The sequence below is a fragment of the Tinamus guttatus genome, unplaced genomic scaffold (assembly GCF_059628265.1).
Source record: "Tinamus guttatus ecotype Peru unplaced genomic scaffold, ASM5962826v1 Tinamus_guttatus_pri_ptg000470l, whole genome shotgun sequence".
NCBI classification, from domain to species: domain Eukaryota; kingdom Metazoa; phylum Chordata; class Aves; order Tinamiformes; family Tinamidae; genus Tinamus; species Tinamus guttatus.
In genome coordinates, this window is record NW_028289004.1 from 912,018 (window position 1) to 929,746 (window position 17,729).

At 40.2% G+C, this 17,729-nt stretch overlaps 1 protein-coding gene across 1 annotated transcript in view; it reads right to left on the reverse strand.

The window, feature by feature from the left end:
* SCML2 (Scm polycomb group protein like 2) overlaps positions 1-17,729 on the reverse strand; it is a 67,844-nt gene that overhangs the window by 38,978 nt on the left and 11,137 nt on the right. The window contains exons 2-4 of the mRNA XM_010223434.2: positions 16,363-16,468; positions 10,207-10,275; positions 4,039-4,109 (exon numbers count right to left, since the gene is read on the reverse strand). Coding sequence (XP_010221736.2) covers positions 4,039-4,109; positions 10,207-10,275; positions 16,363-16,384 — 162 coding nt within the window. The 5' untranslated portion in view covers positions 16,385-16,468. The remainder of the gene's footprint in view (positions 1-4,038; positions 4,110-10,206; positions 10,276-16,362; positions 16,469-17,729) is intronic.

Sequence of the window (17,729 nt, forward strand, 5' to 3'; positions counted from 1 at the left end):
TCTTATTTTTGTTAGTAGTGCTTAATTTACCAGCTAATTCAATGTACAGCTTTCTTCATCCGGAAATACCATTTAACTGCTAAATATCTAGAGAAAGAAAAAAGGAGAGAAAGGAGTTAATGTTAGATTAAATTTTACAGAAAGGAAATGCATGCCCAAAGCCATATGAAACTTCTTGGCTAAAACAGGGATTATAGCCTGTGCTTATCCACAGAAAACTGAATGCATACATATACACATAGAGTGAAACGCTGATTTAATTAACAAGCATCAGATTTTTGAAAAAGACACTGGCACAGGGAGAAGAAACGTGACGATGCAATTTGGTCTTTGGCCTAAGCTTTTTGTGAAAAGTTTGAGATGAAAAAGAGCCAAGGGAATATTTTTTACAGGACTGTTTGTTGCTAAGATGGAAAAATCCACATAACATCCACAAAACCACTGGATCACCACTACCTATGGCAACAGCACTGCAGGCAATCAAATCATTTAATGATCTTCAGAATTTTTTATTAAACCTAAATGGGCCTGGTTGCTTCTGCCACATAGAAGGATTAGTCCAGAATCTCCAGAAACCTCCTCATTTCCAGACTACACATATTCATGGAAACTTTCACCAATGTTATCTTTCACCTTGAATCTTTTACAAATGACAATGAAACCTGCAGGATATTGATATAGGGTAACCTAATTCTTTCTCAGCATTCTTTCATCAAATTGAATAAGCAAGAACTGTAGTTTCTTAAGGAGAATTTCTCTAAGGGAGAATGACTATTTCCCTACCATCCTGGAAGCCCTTTGATGCACCTCTTCTACTACAAGCTGTTTTTGAACACAGGTGATAAAAACTGTAGACAGAGCTCTCCATGGCATTTCAACCCCCTAGTTCTCCCACACAGGCACTAGGGTCAACCTGAAACCTAACACACAAGGCAGGTAGACAAGTAAGAAATGTGAGCATTCTCACTCCCAAGATAAAAATGTCCCATCCCTACACATTTTCAGATTGGCACATTTATACATCTGGGCATACACAAAAAGGCTAAGGTATTCTGTGTTACTCTAAAGCGCTGGTGATATTTTGCCTCCACTACCTTAAATTTTTAAATACATATCTTGCTGTGCTTATGCTACTGCGTGCAGGTGCTCTATTTGAATCATGCCTCAGATCTACAGCAGGAGCCCTGAAAGAGCCAGTGCCCCCAAACCAGAGAGACAAGCAATATTCAGTAAACGTTGAGTGCAGCATCTGCCAGCAGAACATTTAGACAGCAGGCTGGCTGAGAGAGGAACCTCAGCGTATTAAATTTAAAGGGCAATTCAATTTCAGGATATTGCTTGTCAAGCTGTTATTTTCTACAACCATGAAAAGCAATTGAAAGTGAAAAGTTGGAGGGGTTTGTTTGTTTTTTAAAAAGGTGAGCTTGTTTAAACTGCAATAACTCAGGGCACTGTACTAAAAAGGTATCACCTCCATATCGGTTTTTATTTGCACCCAAAGAGCAAAACTAGTTAAATAACAACCTTCTTTTAAGCTCTGTTCAAACAGAAGGGACTGGTCCTTTTTTACTTACAATTTTCAACTGTTTGAGAGAAAGTGATATGGTGAGAGAAATAGAGAATGGTGAGAGATATGGTGAGAGAAATGTGGATTATTTCAAAAGTTTAAATGGTAATTAGAAACAATGAAGAACAATAGATTAACGTAATTATCTAAATGTAGAGTGTATTTTATCAATTTCTATTAGCTGTCTACACCTGTATATTAACTTATAGTAGACACTTATGACACTTATCTTGTCCCCTGGGCCACTTTTTTTTTGATTTTAATATAAAATTTAAGTTTTATGAAACACTCGCAAGTTACAAATTCTGATTTTAACTGCCAAGTTAAGCTTCTCTCTGCTTGATTGCATTTGGTCTGCCACTGCAGAGTATTTCTTCAAATTACACAGAGTGATAATGACATGTACAAGCCATGTGCAACCCAATAATGTCCAATTAGTCCTACACAAAGCTTGAGCACTTTTGCTTCTAAAATCTGCAACCATTAATTAGTGAGAGGAGTCAGCTCTGCAATAATTAACGTTGCATATCACTTTCTATTTGAAGGTCAACATTTAGAAGGAACTATAAATCTGCACATGCAAATTGTTTTGAAATTTGCTATGCACAGAAATGAAACTTCCTTAACTCCTCCACACACTTCAAGCAACCGAAACCACTCACACTAAACTCAGTCAATGCATGTCACTTAACTACCTTTATTTAAGGCATTATTCAGTTGCTCACTTTGGAAATCTTCAGCACCAGTGGCCAAGGGGAAGATTCAGGTACAAAAAAAAACACAAGGAAAGGCTTCTAGGCAGGTTTCTGCAATAGCTCCATGACCCAAGAGTAGATGCTTTTGCCATGATGGTCCATGGTGTGCGAGGACAGTTATCAGCTTCGGAATGACCGAGGGTTGTGCTACTGATCTCTGCCCCCGCCCACACGGTTTGGGGTCTCTGCCTTGAGCTGGTATTCAGTGTAAAAAAGAGATTATTATAGAATTGTTTACTGAAGGTAGTCAGTTACAGGTGCTCCATCCAAATGGAGCTATGGACTTTGCTACTTGCAGCCCCCTCTAACCTTCTTTGCTTGCCGTTTGAAACCAACACATAAGAGCCTCTTTGTCCTTGAACTTCAACCTCCCCAAAACAAGCTGTGACCCAAGATGTAGCATGAGGAAGTGTTTCCACCTGGTTTCCTCTCTCTTCAGCCTCCAATTCTACAAAGCTGCTTCAAATTCACTGTGTAACAGTTTCCCTCCTCCTCAGATTAATTCGGTCATGTTGCGTTGTGTTAGTTCCCGCTGAAGGAAGGCCAGTATTGCTCACAGCAGCAGACTACTGACACATCCAAGATACCTCTCTGCACATACCCCATCCACTAAACTACATTTTCCATTTGTCACTCATACCTGAACTATGCAATTCCTTCTGCACTTACCTTTCTAATACAGCAAAGCCAGGCAAACCAAAGCTCATCCTGTCTATCATTATGCAGCTAACTAAGCTAGTGCTCAAGTTAGGGGCATAGTGGCCCACATGCCCCTCTACAGAAGAGAAGAGGCTTGCAGAGGTTGACTTAGTCTCCAGAGATCATTAGATCACTGGAGATCATTAGCTCACACAGGATGATAGATTTAAATTTCAACTTGGAACGCATACAAAAACATCAGGCAGAGATGAAATCAAATGCATAGGGTAGTATACAACAGTATATAGAAACCTTTCTTCTATGATCACTGCCCATTCCTTCTAGCTATTACTAAACAATTAATAATGCTGTTAACTTCAGAGAACATAGTCGACACACCTCTAGTCTTCAATAAACTTTTTTTTTTAAGTCTCTCTGAAATGTTTAGGCTTAGCTACTACCCACCTTCTGTATAGCAGAAGCAACATGCCAGCAACCAGAGAACCAGAGCTCTGTACCATGGAAGGTCAGGGGCAAATAATGTTCTTCATTGTGCAACAAGTAGCACTGAGTAGTACTGCTTCAGTATTCCCCATATAGCTCTCTCCTCTCCCCATCCCATGCCCCCTCCACCCCCACCCCCCTTTTTTTTTTTTTTTTTTTTTTTTTTAAATCTTCAGTATCTACTGCTCCTTGGAAATAATCACTCTGCCTAGGAGGATCCAAAATTACACATATTTGGAAGGTCCAGAAAAAAAAAAAAAGCAATGAATAAAATTCTACTACACACACACGTATATACATCTTGTCTGTATTATATACATATGTATGTGTATATGCACACAGATCTAGTCTTCCTTAAAAACTATTGCTACCATATTAATGAAACCCTCAAAGTTTGGCTTGAGGCATGTATCAAGAACAGAAAGTTTCAACAGAGAGCATCTATCAAATTATAACTTGAAATCAAAAGAAACCAAGGAGATTTACAAGCAGTGCACATATAAATGTTGCTCCAGCATCACCCTATCAACACGTACGCATTCACACAGATTTGCGGAGCAGTACTTAGCATACCTGTCTGAAACAATGTAGAGGGGCAGCTACTGATTCAGTCTCTTTCAGATAATCATCCCAATTAAACTGTTCTGGAAGACATATAAAAAAGAAAAAAAAATACAGTTTTTAAATGACACAGTAAGGAGCTCTAAGAGAGAGGGGGAGAAAACCTCCAACTATTTGGTAATATTACATTTTTTTTTTCCTGAGAACAGAATTACTTTAAAATGGAAACTCCACCTGTTTAAAATAAAAATCCTTGAAGCCGTTTTAGAAATTCTGTTAATCCATAGTGTTGATCACACAACAGGCAAAATGAATGCAATCTCCCTCACATTCTCTTCTTGTAGTTTATATAAAAGATACTACTCAAGGATATCTAGCTTCAGTCACCTGCTCAAGGATGCCCCAAACATCCTTGCACTGCATCCTTGCATTAATATTTGTGCCTTTGTCTCCCTAAGTGTAAGATGGGAACAGCAGCATTTCCTACCTCATAGGACTGCTGAGACGATGTATTTTGAAAAGTATAGCCACTTAGGTTCTGTGCTTACAGGATGATGTATCATGTACTATCATATACCATCCCAAATCCACTAGAAATCAAAAGGATTCACCCAGTGAATGAAACAAAACAAAATGACTTCTAACTTCATTTTTATGACTTTTTCTCCTAAGTCTCCTAAAAGTTAAGGCTTGTAAGATGAAGTAAATATCACTATAGTGTTCAGCAACAAGTACCTTGTTATTTTTTTTCAAATGCTAATGTTGAGATCTTTTTTGTGCATAGGTGGGTGGGAGTGTTTTACATTACATTTCCTTGGTGTTACACATTTCTACCCTAGTTTTTAACACAACAGTATGAAATACTAATATCAAAGATATAAGAGAGGATTTACTTAAATGAATGCACAAGACGACGATTACATTAGTTCAGCTAACGTTTTTGTTCGCGTAATTGAGCTCTTTTCCTCATTTTTCCTGTTTGGGCACCTGGCATCTTCCCGAGCAACTCGGTAACAGGCGTCCCCAAACGGTACCATGGCGCCACCTAGCGCTCGCTGCGGCGCCACTCTCCAAAGCCTGGATCCCGACTCCGACGTGGCAGCCAAGCCGGAACCCAACTCAAGTTTCTTGGCGCTGCCCTCCAGAACACGCCCGGGCACAGCTAAGCACATTTCTGCAACGTTCGGGAGAGAAGACACAGGAAAAAGAAAAAAGAAAATCCGAGCAGCCACTTGCATACTGCTTCTCTGAAGAATACTTGTTGGTTTGAAAGCAGTGTGTTTTATTACTGTAATATTTAGCTGAAAAGGTGTAGTGCCTCATAATGCCTCAAGCAGAAGAAAACGGGATTCCTGGGCCAACTGAGATTTTGTTCTTGTTTTTGGGGGTTTTTTTTTTGTTGTTGTTGTTTGCTTGTTTTGGGGCATAACAGCCTCAAGGGGGTAGGAATGATCTGTCCATGAGACTGCTGAGGACATTTGGCTGCAGAAAACATCTGGCTGTTAACCACATAACAAAACAATAAAATCTCAAAAAGGGCTAATTTGGGGGACTGCACGGTATTTAAGGTGCGTGTGGCAAGGATGGTTTGATAAGACAGTACCCACAATATCTGCTGGTCAATCTGCCAAGTCAAGAAGGCTGCAAATATAAATACCATGAAGCAAAGTTTTGCTTTGTAAAAGTTATTTTTTGAGAAGCAAAGTAGCATAAAATACATAAAGTAGCACATGCAGACAGCTGCACACAAATCCAAGAACGACACACTGGCCCTTCTCCTTAAACCTGAGATACTAAAACCACTTTTACCAAACAACAGCCTGAGGTCTACTGCAGGATTACTCCACCTGTGACGACATGCTGCAGCAAATTAAAGCCAAGTTCTCAGAGATAGTCCTTATTATAATTTAATTACTGCAGTGTTAAAATAAAGGATATGAAAATACATTTGTAATACATAACATGCATGTCTTGGGAGATAATCAAATGAAACTCCACAAGAAAAACTTCTGTGTATCCAGACTGCATAGGTAGAGAGGCAATTGTTTTCTGCACATTTCTATTTATTTCTAATTCTAAAGCCCCAATAAGCATACAAGTTCTGAGAAATAAAAGCCTTTAAGAAAATTATCTCACACAATGATTTAACTTGCATTCCTCTTCCCACTCAAACCTGTAGGCTGAATAAAATAGCTTTAGAAAAACCTGTTATGCACCAAGCACAACATTTTCTATGAACCCAGGAGCAAAGAGAAAACTGGAGAGAGAAAAGCATTTTTATGCTGAATTAATATGGTAAGAACAAATCAGCATATACTGAAAATGGAGAAGGAAAAAAATGAACATAATTAAGATTTTTGTAAAGAATAAAGTTTGTAACCAACTCCAGAATTATGTTAAAATAGTGATCCAACACAGCCAGTATGGACAAATGGCCTCATTAGTTTAAATATACAGAATATAGGTTTATGACATGGTTGCCTCATGCAACTCAGTGAATGACCCATGATGTTCTTTCCCATACTATCGCAATACTGTATCGCTTCCCAACAAATGCTGCCAATCACAAAGTAACCTAAACCAGAAGGGGCCAGCACAACCCCCAACACTCAAAGAAGGCCTAACAAGGACCATGCTGCTTGAGGCCCTGATGGCTTTTGAGGGTTTCTAAGGACAAACACACCACAGTTGCTCCAGATCCCTTTTCCAGGGTTTTACCACCCTCCCCGGGAAGAATTTTTTCCTTATAAAAATAGGAATTGCCCATGTTCCAATTTGATTTTTGTTGCTTCTTCTCCTTCCACCTCTCAGAAGAGCCTTCTCTACGTGCACCTGCCAGGTAACTGAGGACGGCAAGCCACTCTCCCCCCAGCTTTCTCCCCCCCCAGCTTTCTCCTTTTAAGGCTGACGAGACCAGTTTTGTTTCTCTTGCCTCATGCATCGTGTGCTCCAGCACCTCCATTTTCCTGATGGCCTTCCAGCAGGCTCGCTGGGGTGCCCAACAGTGAGCACAGCGCTCCAAACACAGCCCCACAGGCGCAGCAGGGAGGAGCGGATGGTGCGCTCCGGCCGCAGCGCCTGCTGTGCAGTTGCCGCTCGCGCCCACAAGAGCGCCCTGCTGCCTCGCGCTCCGCTCGGCACGCAGCAGCCTCCAGGGCCTGCGCTGCCCCTTTCCCGCTGCACCGTTGCGTGGGATTAGGCCTCCCACAGGTGCAGGCCTCTGCATTTGCCTTTGAATTTCCTCAGGTTCCTAGGGGCTCATTTCTCTAGCATATCCGGGTTCCTCGATTCCTCTGAATAGCAACGCTGCCCTCCAGCACATCAGCCGTTCATCCCAGGTTGGTATCACGCACAAACTAGCTGCTGGGGTTTCCTTTCCTCTCACACTAGTCTACCAAGGAGACGTAGAAGAGCATGAGCCCTAGCATCAACCTCTGAGAAATGCCACAAGTAACAGCTGCCAGCTGGACTCCCTGCTGCTGCTCAAAAATCCTTGAGCTCGGCAGTCGAGCCAATTTTCTACCCATCTACCCAAACCACATCTCACCAGTTTTGCTGCAAAAGCACTGGAAAAGACCGTGCCCAAGGCCTTGCTTAAGCAGAGATCAACACCACCCACCCCTCGCTCTGTGTCCGTAGGATCGGGCGTCCTGCCAGGGAAGGCAGTCAGTTTGGTCAGGCCTGGCTGGCACCTGGCAAATCCATGTTGGTTGTTCCTAAGCATAGGTTTGTCCTCTATTGCCTTGGCAATGGCTTCCAGGATGATTGCCTCACAGTTTTCCAGCAGACTGAGGTTAGGCACTGCAGCCTGCAGCTACCCAGATACTCTCCCTCCGGAAGTCTGGAGTATTGTTTGGCTTTTTTCATTCATGAGGAAGCATCACTAATCACTGCGACCTCTCCAAAGCGATAGAGAGGGGCCTTGCAGTGACATCAGTCAGCAGCTTCAGCCCTCGCAGGCATCCCGTCTGCTTCCATGGATGTGCCAAAGGATCTCTATCTTCCTCTACTGTACATAGCACTTCAGTTTAGTTTAAATATTTTTTTAATTAAAGATCTAAACGATGATTTTTGACAGTTTTAAACAGTTAGGATTCTGGTTTATTTCATTCAGTTTAATGCAGTATCACCAAAGTCTAAGTGCTGTTTAAGCAGATGGAGCACCGCACATCTCATCTCATCCCTAGGCTTCCTGGCATAGATCACAGACTTCTGACACATAACTGTGTCTTTTCTAGTCTTCATCTCACCATCTTTTTGTCAAAGATGACAAGGTTTCTCTTTAATTTTGGCTCACATATTCTTGCGAACATAGTACATATAAAATATTTTATATCATCCATTATACTTCCATCCATATGTGGTGATCATTCAAATAGAAATTTTCTCCTCCTGTATTTCCCCAGACACTTTAGTCTATTTATTTATCTGTTCTTTTCTTCTCACACCTCTGTTTCTCTCCCCTCTTCAGCTTCTCCTACCACACATCATCTTAAGTCTTAAGATTTAAGAAAAGTCTTAAGATTTGCTGGATGTTAGCCTGAAGTACTTTAAGGTACCATTCCTACCATTCCTTTTTTCAGCACAGAGAGGCTTTTTCTTCTTCCTTTCCACGAAAAAGCAGTAACACTGGATAGAAATTATCATCTCATTCATATATAACCAGAGATGGCATGTGATCTAGAGCAAGTCACTTTCTCTGGATGTTTGACAGAGCTGAGGCTAGATCTCATGAGTAAATTCAGTGCTCAGATAGTGCACTAACAGCAGAGTCTTCAGTGGAAGAACAAAGATGATGGAATGAGGCTTGTCTGCCTTGCACAATTTCTGCACAAAGCCTTTTCTACACCCTGTTCTACTACAGAAAAAGGCAGGGAAGCTTTAGAGTGACTCTAAGTTTTGTTATCTTATTTATATATGAGAAGTGTTGAGGGTGGGAGGCTTATGTTTTGTCAGACAGCATTATTTTAAAACATAGGCGTGCTATTTGACTTCAGTTTGACTTGACACTGCTAGAGAGAGAAAACAAGACACACCACCATTTCCTCTCATGTCTCAAAGTAACAGGGAAAAATATCAGAAATCACTGCCAATATTCAAGAAACTGCAAGCATCTGACCAAAGGAATAGCAGAAAGCCTGCTATGGTTGGTGGTAACAGAATATCACATTTGTATGTGATGTCATTGCCCCAACAAACCATTAATCATATTCCTTTTTCCAGGTTGTTCCAATGACTGTACTGCAGTAATTCATTCCTCCTCCTCTGGTATCCAAAAAACTCTCTGTACTAGGCCACCTATTAGGAACGAAAGGGCATGGAACCAGAAGGCAAGCGAGAGTTTAAGTAACGTGATGATATTTTATCAAGAATTAACTAAGGACTCAGAAAGATAAATTCCTACTTTAGTCAACAGGATTTGTGACATTTCTTACTGCCCTATATTCAAGCAATCAACATGAACTCATAAAAAGCATACGAAGCTGCCATCCTCTTAGTGCAAGCCACAAAGGCCAGAGCGCCCCTTTATGCACTAAAGCATAACATTAAAGGTGAACAGAAGAGCTGGCAGCACTCCCAGTGCACATGCCCTATGGCACCTGTTGCGGGAAGTAGGTATCTCAGCCTGGTAAGAAGCAGGACCATTTCTGACAAGTGCAGCTTCCTCAGTTTAATAGAAATACACCGTTGAGCTGAAAACAGAATTTTCTTAAAGTAAAAATTAAAATCCCAGACAATTTAATCTAGTCAGCAACAGTAAACATTCAGATTATTAAAGTTAAAAGCCTTACTCTGGATCCAACAAATATGCAAGGAAGAGAAGCTAAAAGAGCCAGAAGAGGCACAGAAAGGGGTAGAATATGATTAGAGAAACAGGCAAATTAATAAATCATCTTAAGAGTGCTTGGATTATATAGACAATTTGCCTTAGGCTAGGAAAACTAGTAGGCTGAAGTCAAACTATTTCAAGCATCATTTGTTGTACCAGAACATGCTTTGTTAATGGAGGTAGACAGAAGTTTTAGTTTTCAACTACCCATCAGTAATAGCCAAGGAAGTTTGGGGAAAAAAAAGAATAAAATAAATAAAACAAAACACCTTGAGAGACAGTATAATCCAAATATATACTTCTTTTAAAAAGAGTATCTTAACTAATAACCTGACAGCTGCAATACCTACCACTTTTTAAAGATGGGTTGTTTGCCTGCTGATTCTTTCCATGTTTCTCTTTTTTAATACTCTTTGAATCTAAAAGACAAGATTCCATTACATAATCAATGTAAGGCTCACCTCACAATGATGTCCAGTAAAACACAGAATGCTTTAAAATACCAAGTGTGTTGTTCCAAGGACTTTTTCAAATTCATCTCAGTGAATAATCAGAAAGGTTTTTATATCTCTCTCTCGAGCATGTACATACATATACAATAAAATCAGGCAGAAAACTTAATATGATAGACTCCTTTCTCTCTCTCTCTGTGTGTGTGTGTGTGTGTATATATACAGACCATAGAATTACAGAATCATTACGGTTGGAAAAGACCTTCAAGATCACTGAGTCCAGCCACAAACTCTTCAACACCATGATTGCTAAACCATGTTCCTAAAGATAAGAGAAAGTAAATGCCTTCTGCTGATTTTTCCCCCCCAAGGAAAGGCCATGTTGTTTACTTTTTATTGCATTTTATTTCAGCAGATTTCATATATTTTTTTAAGAAAAAAAGTAACATATAAGTTTTAGCTATATTAAGTTTCAAGATTTTTTTAAGCAAAGATATTTATTACAGCTAACACATTCACATGCATGACAAACTTGGCATTTCATGAGCAGTCTGTCTAGCTAAAGCATATAGAAAAAAAAATCTTCATTTAATATTTTTTAAAACAGTAAGGCAAATAAGTAGCAGTATAGTGACTGTATAGAGAACTATGGAATCTGAGGTCAGGCATTGTTAGAAATAAAAATTTTCAGTCATCCCTGACAGTGCACTGTCCTAAAAAGCGGACAGAGCACAAGGAATCACTGATCCATCAGCTCACAGTGGTTGGATATGTACTGCTTTACCCTGACTTAAATTTTCCCTGCTGCTTCTTCTGCCCTTTTTCCACTTTCCTATAAAAAAGACTAAGCATCATTATCCGTAAAATAATTATGCAGAGGCCTGCCTCTGGTTTCTTAGAGGACATGCAAGTGTTACTCTAGGCTCTTCAGTGCAAAAGATATACGGAGCTACTGGAGTAAGTCCAACAAAATGCCACGAAGATTATGATGAGATTGGAGCATCTGTCATATAAAGAGGAAAAAAAGAAAAGTCTGAGAGTTGGGATTGTTTAGCCTGGAGAAGAAAAGGCTCAGGAAGGATCTGATCAATACATATAAATATCTGACGGGACAATGTAAAGACAATGGGGACGGACTCTTCTCAGTGGTGCCCAGCAATAAGATGAAAGGCAGTGGGCACAAACTGAAACACAGGAAACGCCATCTGAACTGAAGGAAAAAGGAGGATGACAGAGTGATTCCTTCCTTTGAGAAGCAAAGGAGACATGAAAGAACATCTTTCCACTAGTGTAAGATCTCAAACAAGAGGACAGCCTTTCATGGTCAGAAAAATCAAGGCCAAATTAAAGAATCTGAAAGACCACAGCCTGCACACCAGATGGTTTTTCGCTGACCACCACCACCCCATTTAATTCCTACATCACAGTGAGGTTAATGCATATCTTGGAAATGCTGCAGCAAACATGAATGGTGAAACAGGACACTTGCAGGGGCACATTTCTTCTATAACCAAACAGTAAAGAAATCATGAAAACAAGAGATGAAGACATCAATGAAAGGAAGGGAATTCTTCAGTAGCAGTTTAAATCTCTCTCCTGTTCCTAGTGAAGACACCTTCATCTATAATAAAACTGAAGCCCCATCACTATCAGTTGCTCTTGACAACCAGAAATGTGTACCTTAAGATCTTTGAGCAAAACTGACCCAGCACATGCCGAAGTGTCCAAAAATCTGTCTGAATAAAAGATTTTTCTTTTTTTTTTTCTCCCCCAAGGGCTCCCCTTGCCTTTATGCATTCCAGCCTCAAGGTTGGAAGGCTGTTACAAAGTTGACTATTTTATCTAAGCAGATAAAAAAAAAACCTATTAACAGTAAAAATTACTTATCTGTCTTCAAGCAAGCACCCTATATCCACTACCACCTCCCACCACTCGGAAAAAAAGTCTGCACAGCCTACACAGATTTATGATCTGTCTGAAGTGTCTCTTCTGATGTCAACTGGAAAAGGGTAGATAAAAATGTATAAATTATTTTTAAAATAAAAAAAAATTAAACCCACAAGATTTTCTTAAAATATGATTTTATAAAGAAATACATGTTTTTTTAAAAGTTGCCCACCTATGTTTGTAATCCTGATAATTCAAATTCTAATACATTCCATTCAAAAAGATTACTGAAAATAAGATTAAGAATTGGAAGAGTATTATATCAATCAGGGGCTGAGGGAGATCTCTGGGTAAGCATATGCCGTTCAGTGCAACTTTACATGAGGTTATGAAAGAGGACAATTCTTCTGCAGGTACAAAATATATTTTCTTTTCAACTCCGTCCCCGGAAAAGTGATGGAATGGCTCATACTGGCTGTTGTCTCCAAGCACATGGAGGACAAGAAGGTCCTCAAGAATACTTAGCATGGATTCACCAAGAGGAAATCTTGCTTGACTAACCTGATAGCCCTCTATGATAGAATGACCGGCTGGATAGACGAGGGGAGAGCGGTGGATGTCGTCTATCTCGACTTCACCAAGGCTTTTGACACCGTCCCTCACAACATCCTCCTGGGCAAGCTCCGGAAGTGTGGGATAGATGAGTACACAGTGAGGTGGATTAGGAACTGGCTGGATGGCAGGGCCCAGAGGGTGGTGATCCGCGGTGCAGAGTCCAGTTGGAGGCCTGTAGCTAGCGGGGTCCCCCAGGGGTCAGTCCTTGGTCCAGTCCTGTTCAATTTATTCATCAATGACCTGGATGAAGGCACAGAGTGCTCCCTCAGCAGGTTTGCTGATGACACCAAACTGGGAGGAGTAGCCGATACCCCAGAGGGCTGTGCTGCCATCCAGAGGGACCTGGACACACTGGACAACTGGGCGGTGAAAAACCTCATGCAATTCAACAAGGCCAAGTGCAAGATTCTGCACCTGGGGAGGAATAACCCCAGACACCAGTACAGGCTGGGGACTGACCTTGTGGAGAGCAGCTCTGCAGAGAAAGACCTGGGCCTCATGGTGGACGACAAGTTGACCATGAGGCAGCAGTGTGCCCTTGTGGCCAAGAAGGCCAATGGGATCCTGGGGTGCATTAAGAAGAGCGTCTCCAGCAGGTCGAGGGAGGTGATCCTGCCCCTTTACTCAGCCCTGGTGAGGCCACATCTGGAGTATTGTGTCCAGTTCTGGGCTCCACAGTACAAGATGGATTTGAAACTGCTGGAGAGGGCTACAAGGATGATCAGGGGCCTGGAACATCTGCCCTATGAGGAGAGGCTGAGGGAGCTCGGCCTGTTCAGCCTGGAGAAGAGAAGGCTGAGAGGGGATCTGATCAGTGTCTATAAGTACCTCAAGGGAGGCAGTGAGGAGGATGGTGCTGGCCTCTTTTCAGTGGTGGCCACCGACAGAACTAGAGGGAATGGCCACAAACTGAAGCACCAAAAGTTCCTCAGGAACTTGAGGAAAATTTCTTAACAGTGAGGGTGACAGAGCCCTGGAAGAGGCTGCCCAGAGAGGTTGTGGAGTCTCCTTCTCTGGAGATCTTCCAAACCCGCTTGGACGCAGTCCTGTGCCATGTGCTTTAGGTGACCCTGCGTGTGCAGGGGGGTTGGACTAGATGACCTCTAGAGGTCCCTTCCAACCTTAAGCATTCCATGATTCTATGAACTCCTATAGCTAGCTATGTTCAGGGACTGATTCATTTAAAAGCTGAAAGATTGACTTGAAAATGGAAATTTTATTTTTAAGTAAGAGACAGAAGAGATCTATTAGTTCTGAAGTATTTGAGTTAATCGTGGCAAAGAACAAATCAGTTTAATTCATTATCTGTCTTCTGCTCAGAAAGTCCATTTTTTAAGAGACAAATCTGAGTTTACTTTCACAGCACACACAATGCTTTTTAAGTAGTTTTATCAAAACAACAAAAGTGAAATCCTGTTGTTTTGGACTTAATTACACGCTACTCAGCTCTTAAACCACACACAGGAAAAAACATGAGACATTGTTCTACAATATTGATATACAAAATATACTGTATATATATTATATATGTACATATTACACACATAGGCATTTAGACCCTATATAATTTTAAATTCCATGAAAGATTTGTTTCTTCTGAGTAATAATATCAGAGTACAGGATATACTAATTTACGTTCACCAAATAAGAATTTTCAACAGAACACTTTATAAACTAATGCAGTAGATACAAAACAAGATGAGAATTGATTATTTAGCATGATGGTTTCTGCTTAGTGACTCAAAGCTCACTTTGTTTACAGCGCTCTACCCTATCTGTAACCACAGAATTCTTCTGTTGATAAGATTACTTGGCAGAAGACAGGCAAGACTAACCACATCTATCACCCAAGAAAGCAGAGACAAGGAAGAAGCTAGACAAAGCTATCTTTACTGGCTTGTGAATGAGACAAAATGAATTACAAGCAGAAAAGGTACCTTTAGAACATGAAGTCTGGTAAAAGATAATGCTGGTGGCCAATTTACATTTCCTGTTAAATACTGCTATATTGAATACCAGTTTCTTGCCTAAAATCCTCAAAAAGGATCAAAAACTTCCCTCTGGGTAGAGTTAAGCTTTCCACCAACAGGACAACAGCTTTGTTTGTATGCCGGCAAGAATCTCTTTAGACGGTATTTGTTTGTACCAGACAAAAAGAGGAGTGTGCTACAAGACCAGACATATGTTTTTTGTCTCAGGCTTCTGAATTTTCTTGCTGCTTATTGTGGAAGAAAAAGAAGTTGGCGGTCACTTTTTCAGAATCTGTACAGCTATTTCTTAGATACACTTGCTTGCACTCAAAACACAGCAGGAGACTCCTTTCCTCAAAGAAATCCTTTTTGCCTTCTCGACAGATGTTAAACACCTTTGGGTGACAAAAGCATTTGATCTTCCTGTGCCATACAGTAAACTTCATCCAAAGGCGAGTTACTAAGATGTGCCAATATCCCTACACAATGATGAGCGCAAGACTCTTAAGACCTATCATAGCCCAAGAAGGGGCCTTAACTCCCTGACAGGGCTGTGAGCACCTTTTAGCTGCCCTTCAGCAAACCTCAGTGCACACAGCTGAAGATATCAAGACTGAGTGAATCTGAAAGATCTCCTTCTACTTCTTTTTGCGCTTTCCCAAGCAGTTTATCTTATCTGCCAGGAACAGAGCGTCTCTTTTGGTATATTTAGACAACAGCCATGCAGAAAATCCACAAGAGAAGGGGGTAGGCTTCCTCCATAAACTCCTGGTGCAACAATTAAATGGATGGCCACTGCTATTATTATAGCAAGAGACAATTATTTACCAAGGGAGCACACAAGCACATAAAGCAACTTGGGCTGAAGGTGGAAGAAAGCTCAAGAGTGTTACACAAAAGTGTTAGCAATGTTTTATGGGGGACAGCTACTCATTTGAAAGCTTTGAAAAGCAGCAGCAGCCCAGCTTCGGACAGCAGGACTTTCTCTTATTATATTCTCTTTGTTCCACTAACCCAAACACACTTGCTACTGCTTAAGTCTCATTCTTTATTTTAGTACTTAAGGTAATTCACGATTAAATTCTCTAGAGATGACACAGCAGAAATCAAACCTTCACTGTGCATTTGTAAATAAATATATTTTTAAAAAAGTTAATTTTACCTTCAAGCGTTTGTGAAACGTGGCTGCTGATGCTGCTTGTTTTGGTAAAATTTGATTCCTAGTATAACTAGTTACCCTCCTGCTAAATTAAGCAGTAGTTACAGAATAAAGGACTATTTTTTATTTAATATCACATCTAGATACGCTCCCAATTTTTAGGTAGGATAGTGGTATCAAGACCATCAGAGGACAAAGTTGCTTTCACTGAATTGTATAGAACAGGTCCAAGATAAGCTGAAGTTAGCAGCTGCTCTTAAACGATGCAAAGTATGAAGTTATTTGTGTTCAAATCATATCATAACTTCCCTTCTTTAATCTAACAGTAGAGTAATTATTAAGTAATATCCCACCACTTTCAAAAAAAAGAGTTAACAGTTTCCGTATTTTCTTTCTTCTTGGATAAAAGCTGTCAGGCCTTACCTTTAGCTGCTGTTTTCCCCATGGTAACACTTCTGTGATCTTCCCTCACAATAAAAAGGCTGAAGTTGAAAGACCAGTTAATTCTTCCTTTCAGCACAGCAGTTTCCTGTGGAGTAGTAATACAACATGTTAGGGAAGGAGGGCTGGTGTGATTTGGGGTTTGGGATTTTTTTTGGAAATGAGGATTTTTTTTTTTTGTATAGGCTATAATTATCTTTCAGGTTTAACACAGGAAAAGTTTAACAAGCTACTTCTAGAGGAACACTGTGTAAACAATGGGTATATCCATGCGACAAGGGTTCAAAGAAAGCAAAATTTTATTTTGTTGTTTTAGACTGTTCATTGTTTAGTGGTTTGCATTTTCCGTGAGTTACTAATACACAGAAAGATACAAAACCCTCCCTCCCTCCCTCCAAGAAAGCCAATTACAGAAAAATGTAAGACAGACCCTCTTGTATCACATACACACGTAGCTTAACAATCACCACTGCAAACACCTCTGGATAAAGCCCAATGTATTTTGGAACTACAACAGAAGGGGGATCAGTAGCACTCATGTACGAAACCTACACAGAGGTGTGATTGTTCACTTAGACCACTTGTCATTGCAGCTCATAAGACAGTAAGGAGAATCTGCTAGGGGTACATTGACTTCACACAGAAGCAGCGATCCACATGCTGTTAGTCTTTATAAAACACAAGTGCCAACTTAGTTAAACCACTATAAAACACCAAAAGTAAGTTTTTCCCCTCCTCTTGCTTCTGTGTTTTTCCACTCCAGCATCTATTTTTTCAAATTTTGACTTCCTTTTTTTTTTTTTTTCTCGAATTGTTCAGCTGAAATCAAACTCACTTGAAACTACTAAGCCTGGAAGTAACAAAACCATCCAGTTTACTGCCCTTTTCAATCTACTACTTAAGTAATAAAGGGTAAAAATATATTAAAAGTTCTGAAGTATAATTTTGACCAATTCTTTTCAAGGAATTCCCATGAGGTTAAAGTTAATATCAATCAAAAGTTCAAGATTGTCTTAAATATGTGCACATTTTTCCAAAATTAGGTCTGGTTAGAGGCAACATTTTTAGAAGCCACACTTGACAATGTTACACAAAAGGAATAGTACCTGAAAAGCAAGGAATTGATTTGGAATCTCTTGAATCTTATAACTACATTAAAAAAAAAAAAAAACACACACACACACATATACAGCATATAACAAAAGAGCTGCAGTACAAAAGAGTATTTTTCTTAAACTGGGACATTTCTGCAAAATTTAGTTCAACCTGTACACTATAATGATGGATTGCATGATGAAAACTACTTATACAGTGGAAGTCCCATGGCTAAAATTATTTAAATATGGTTT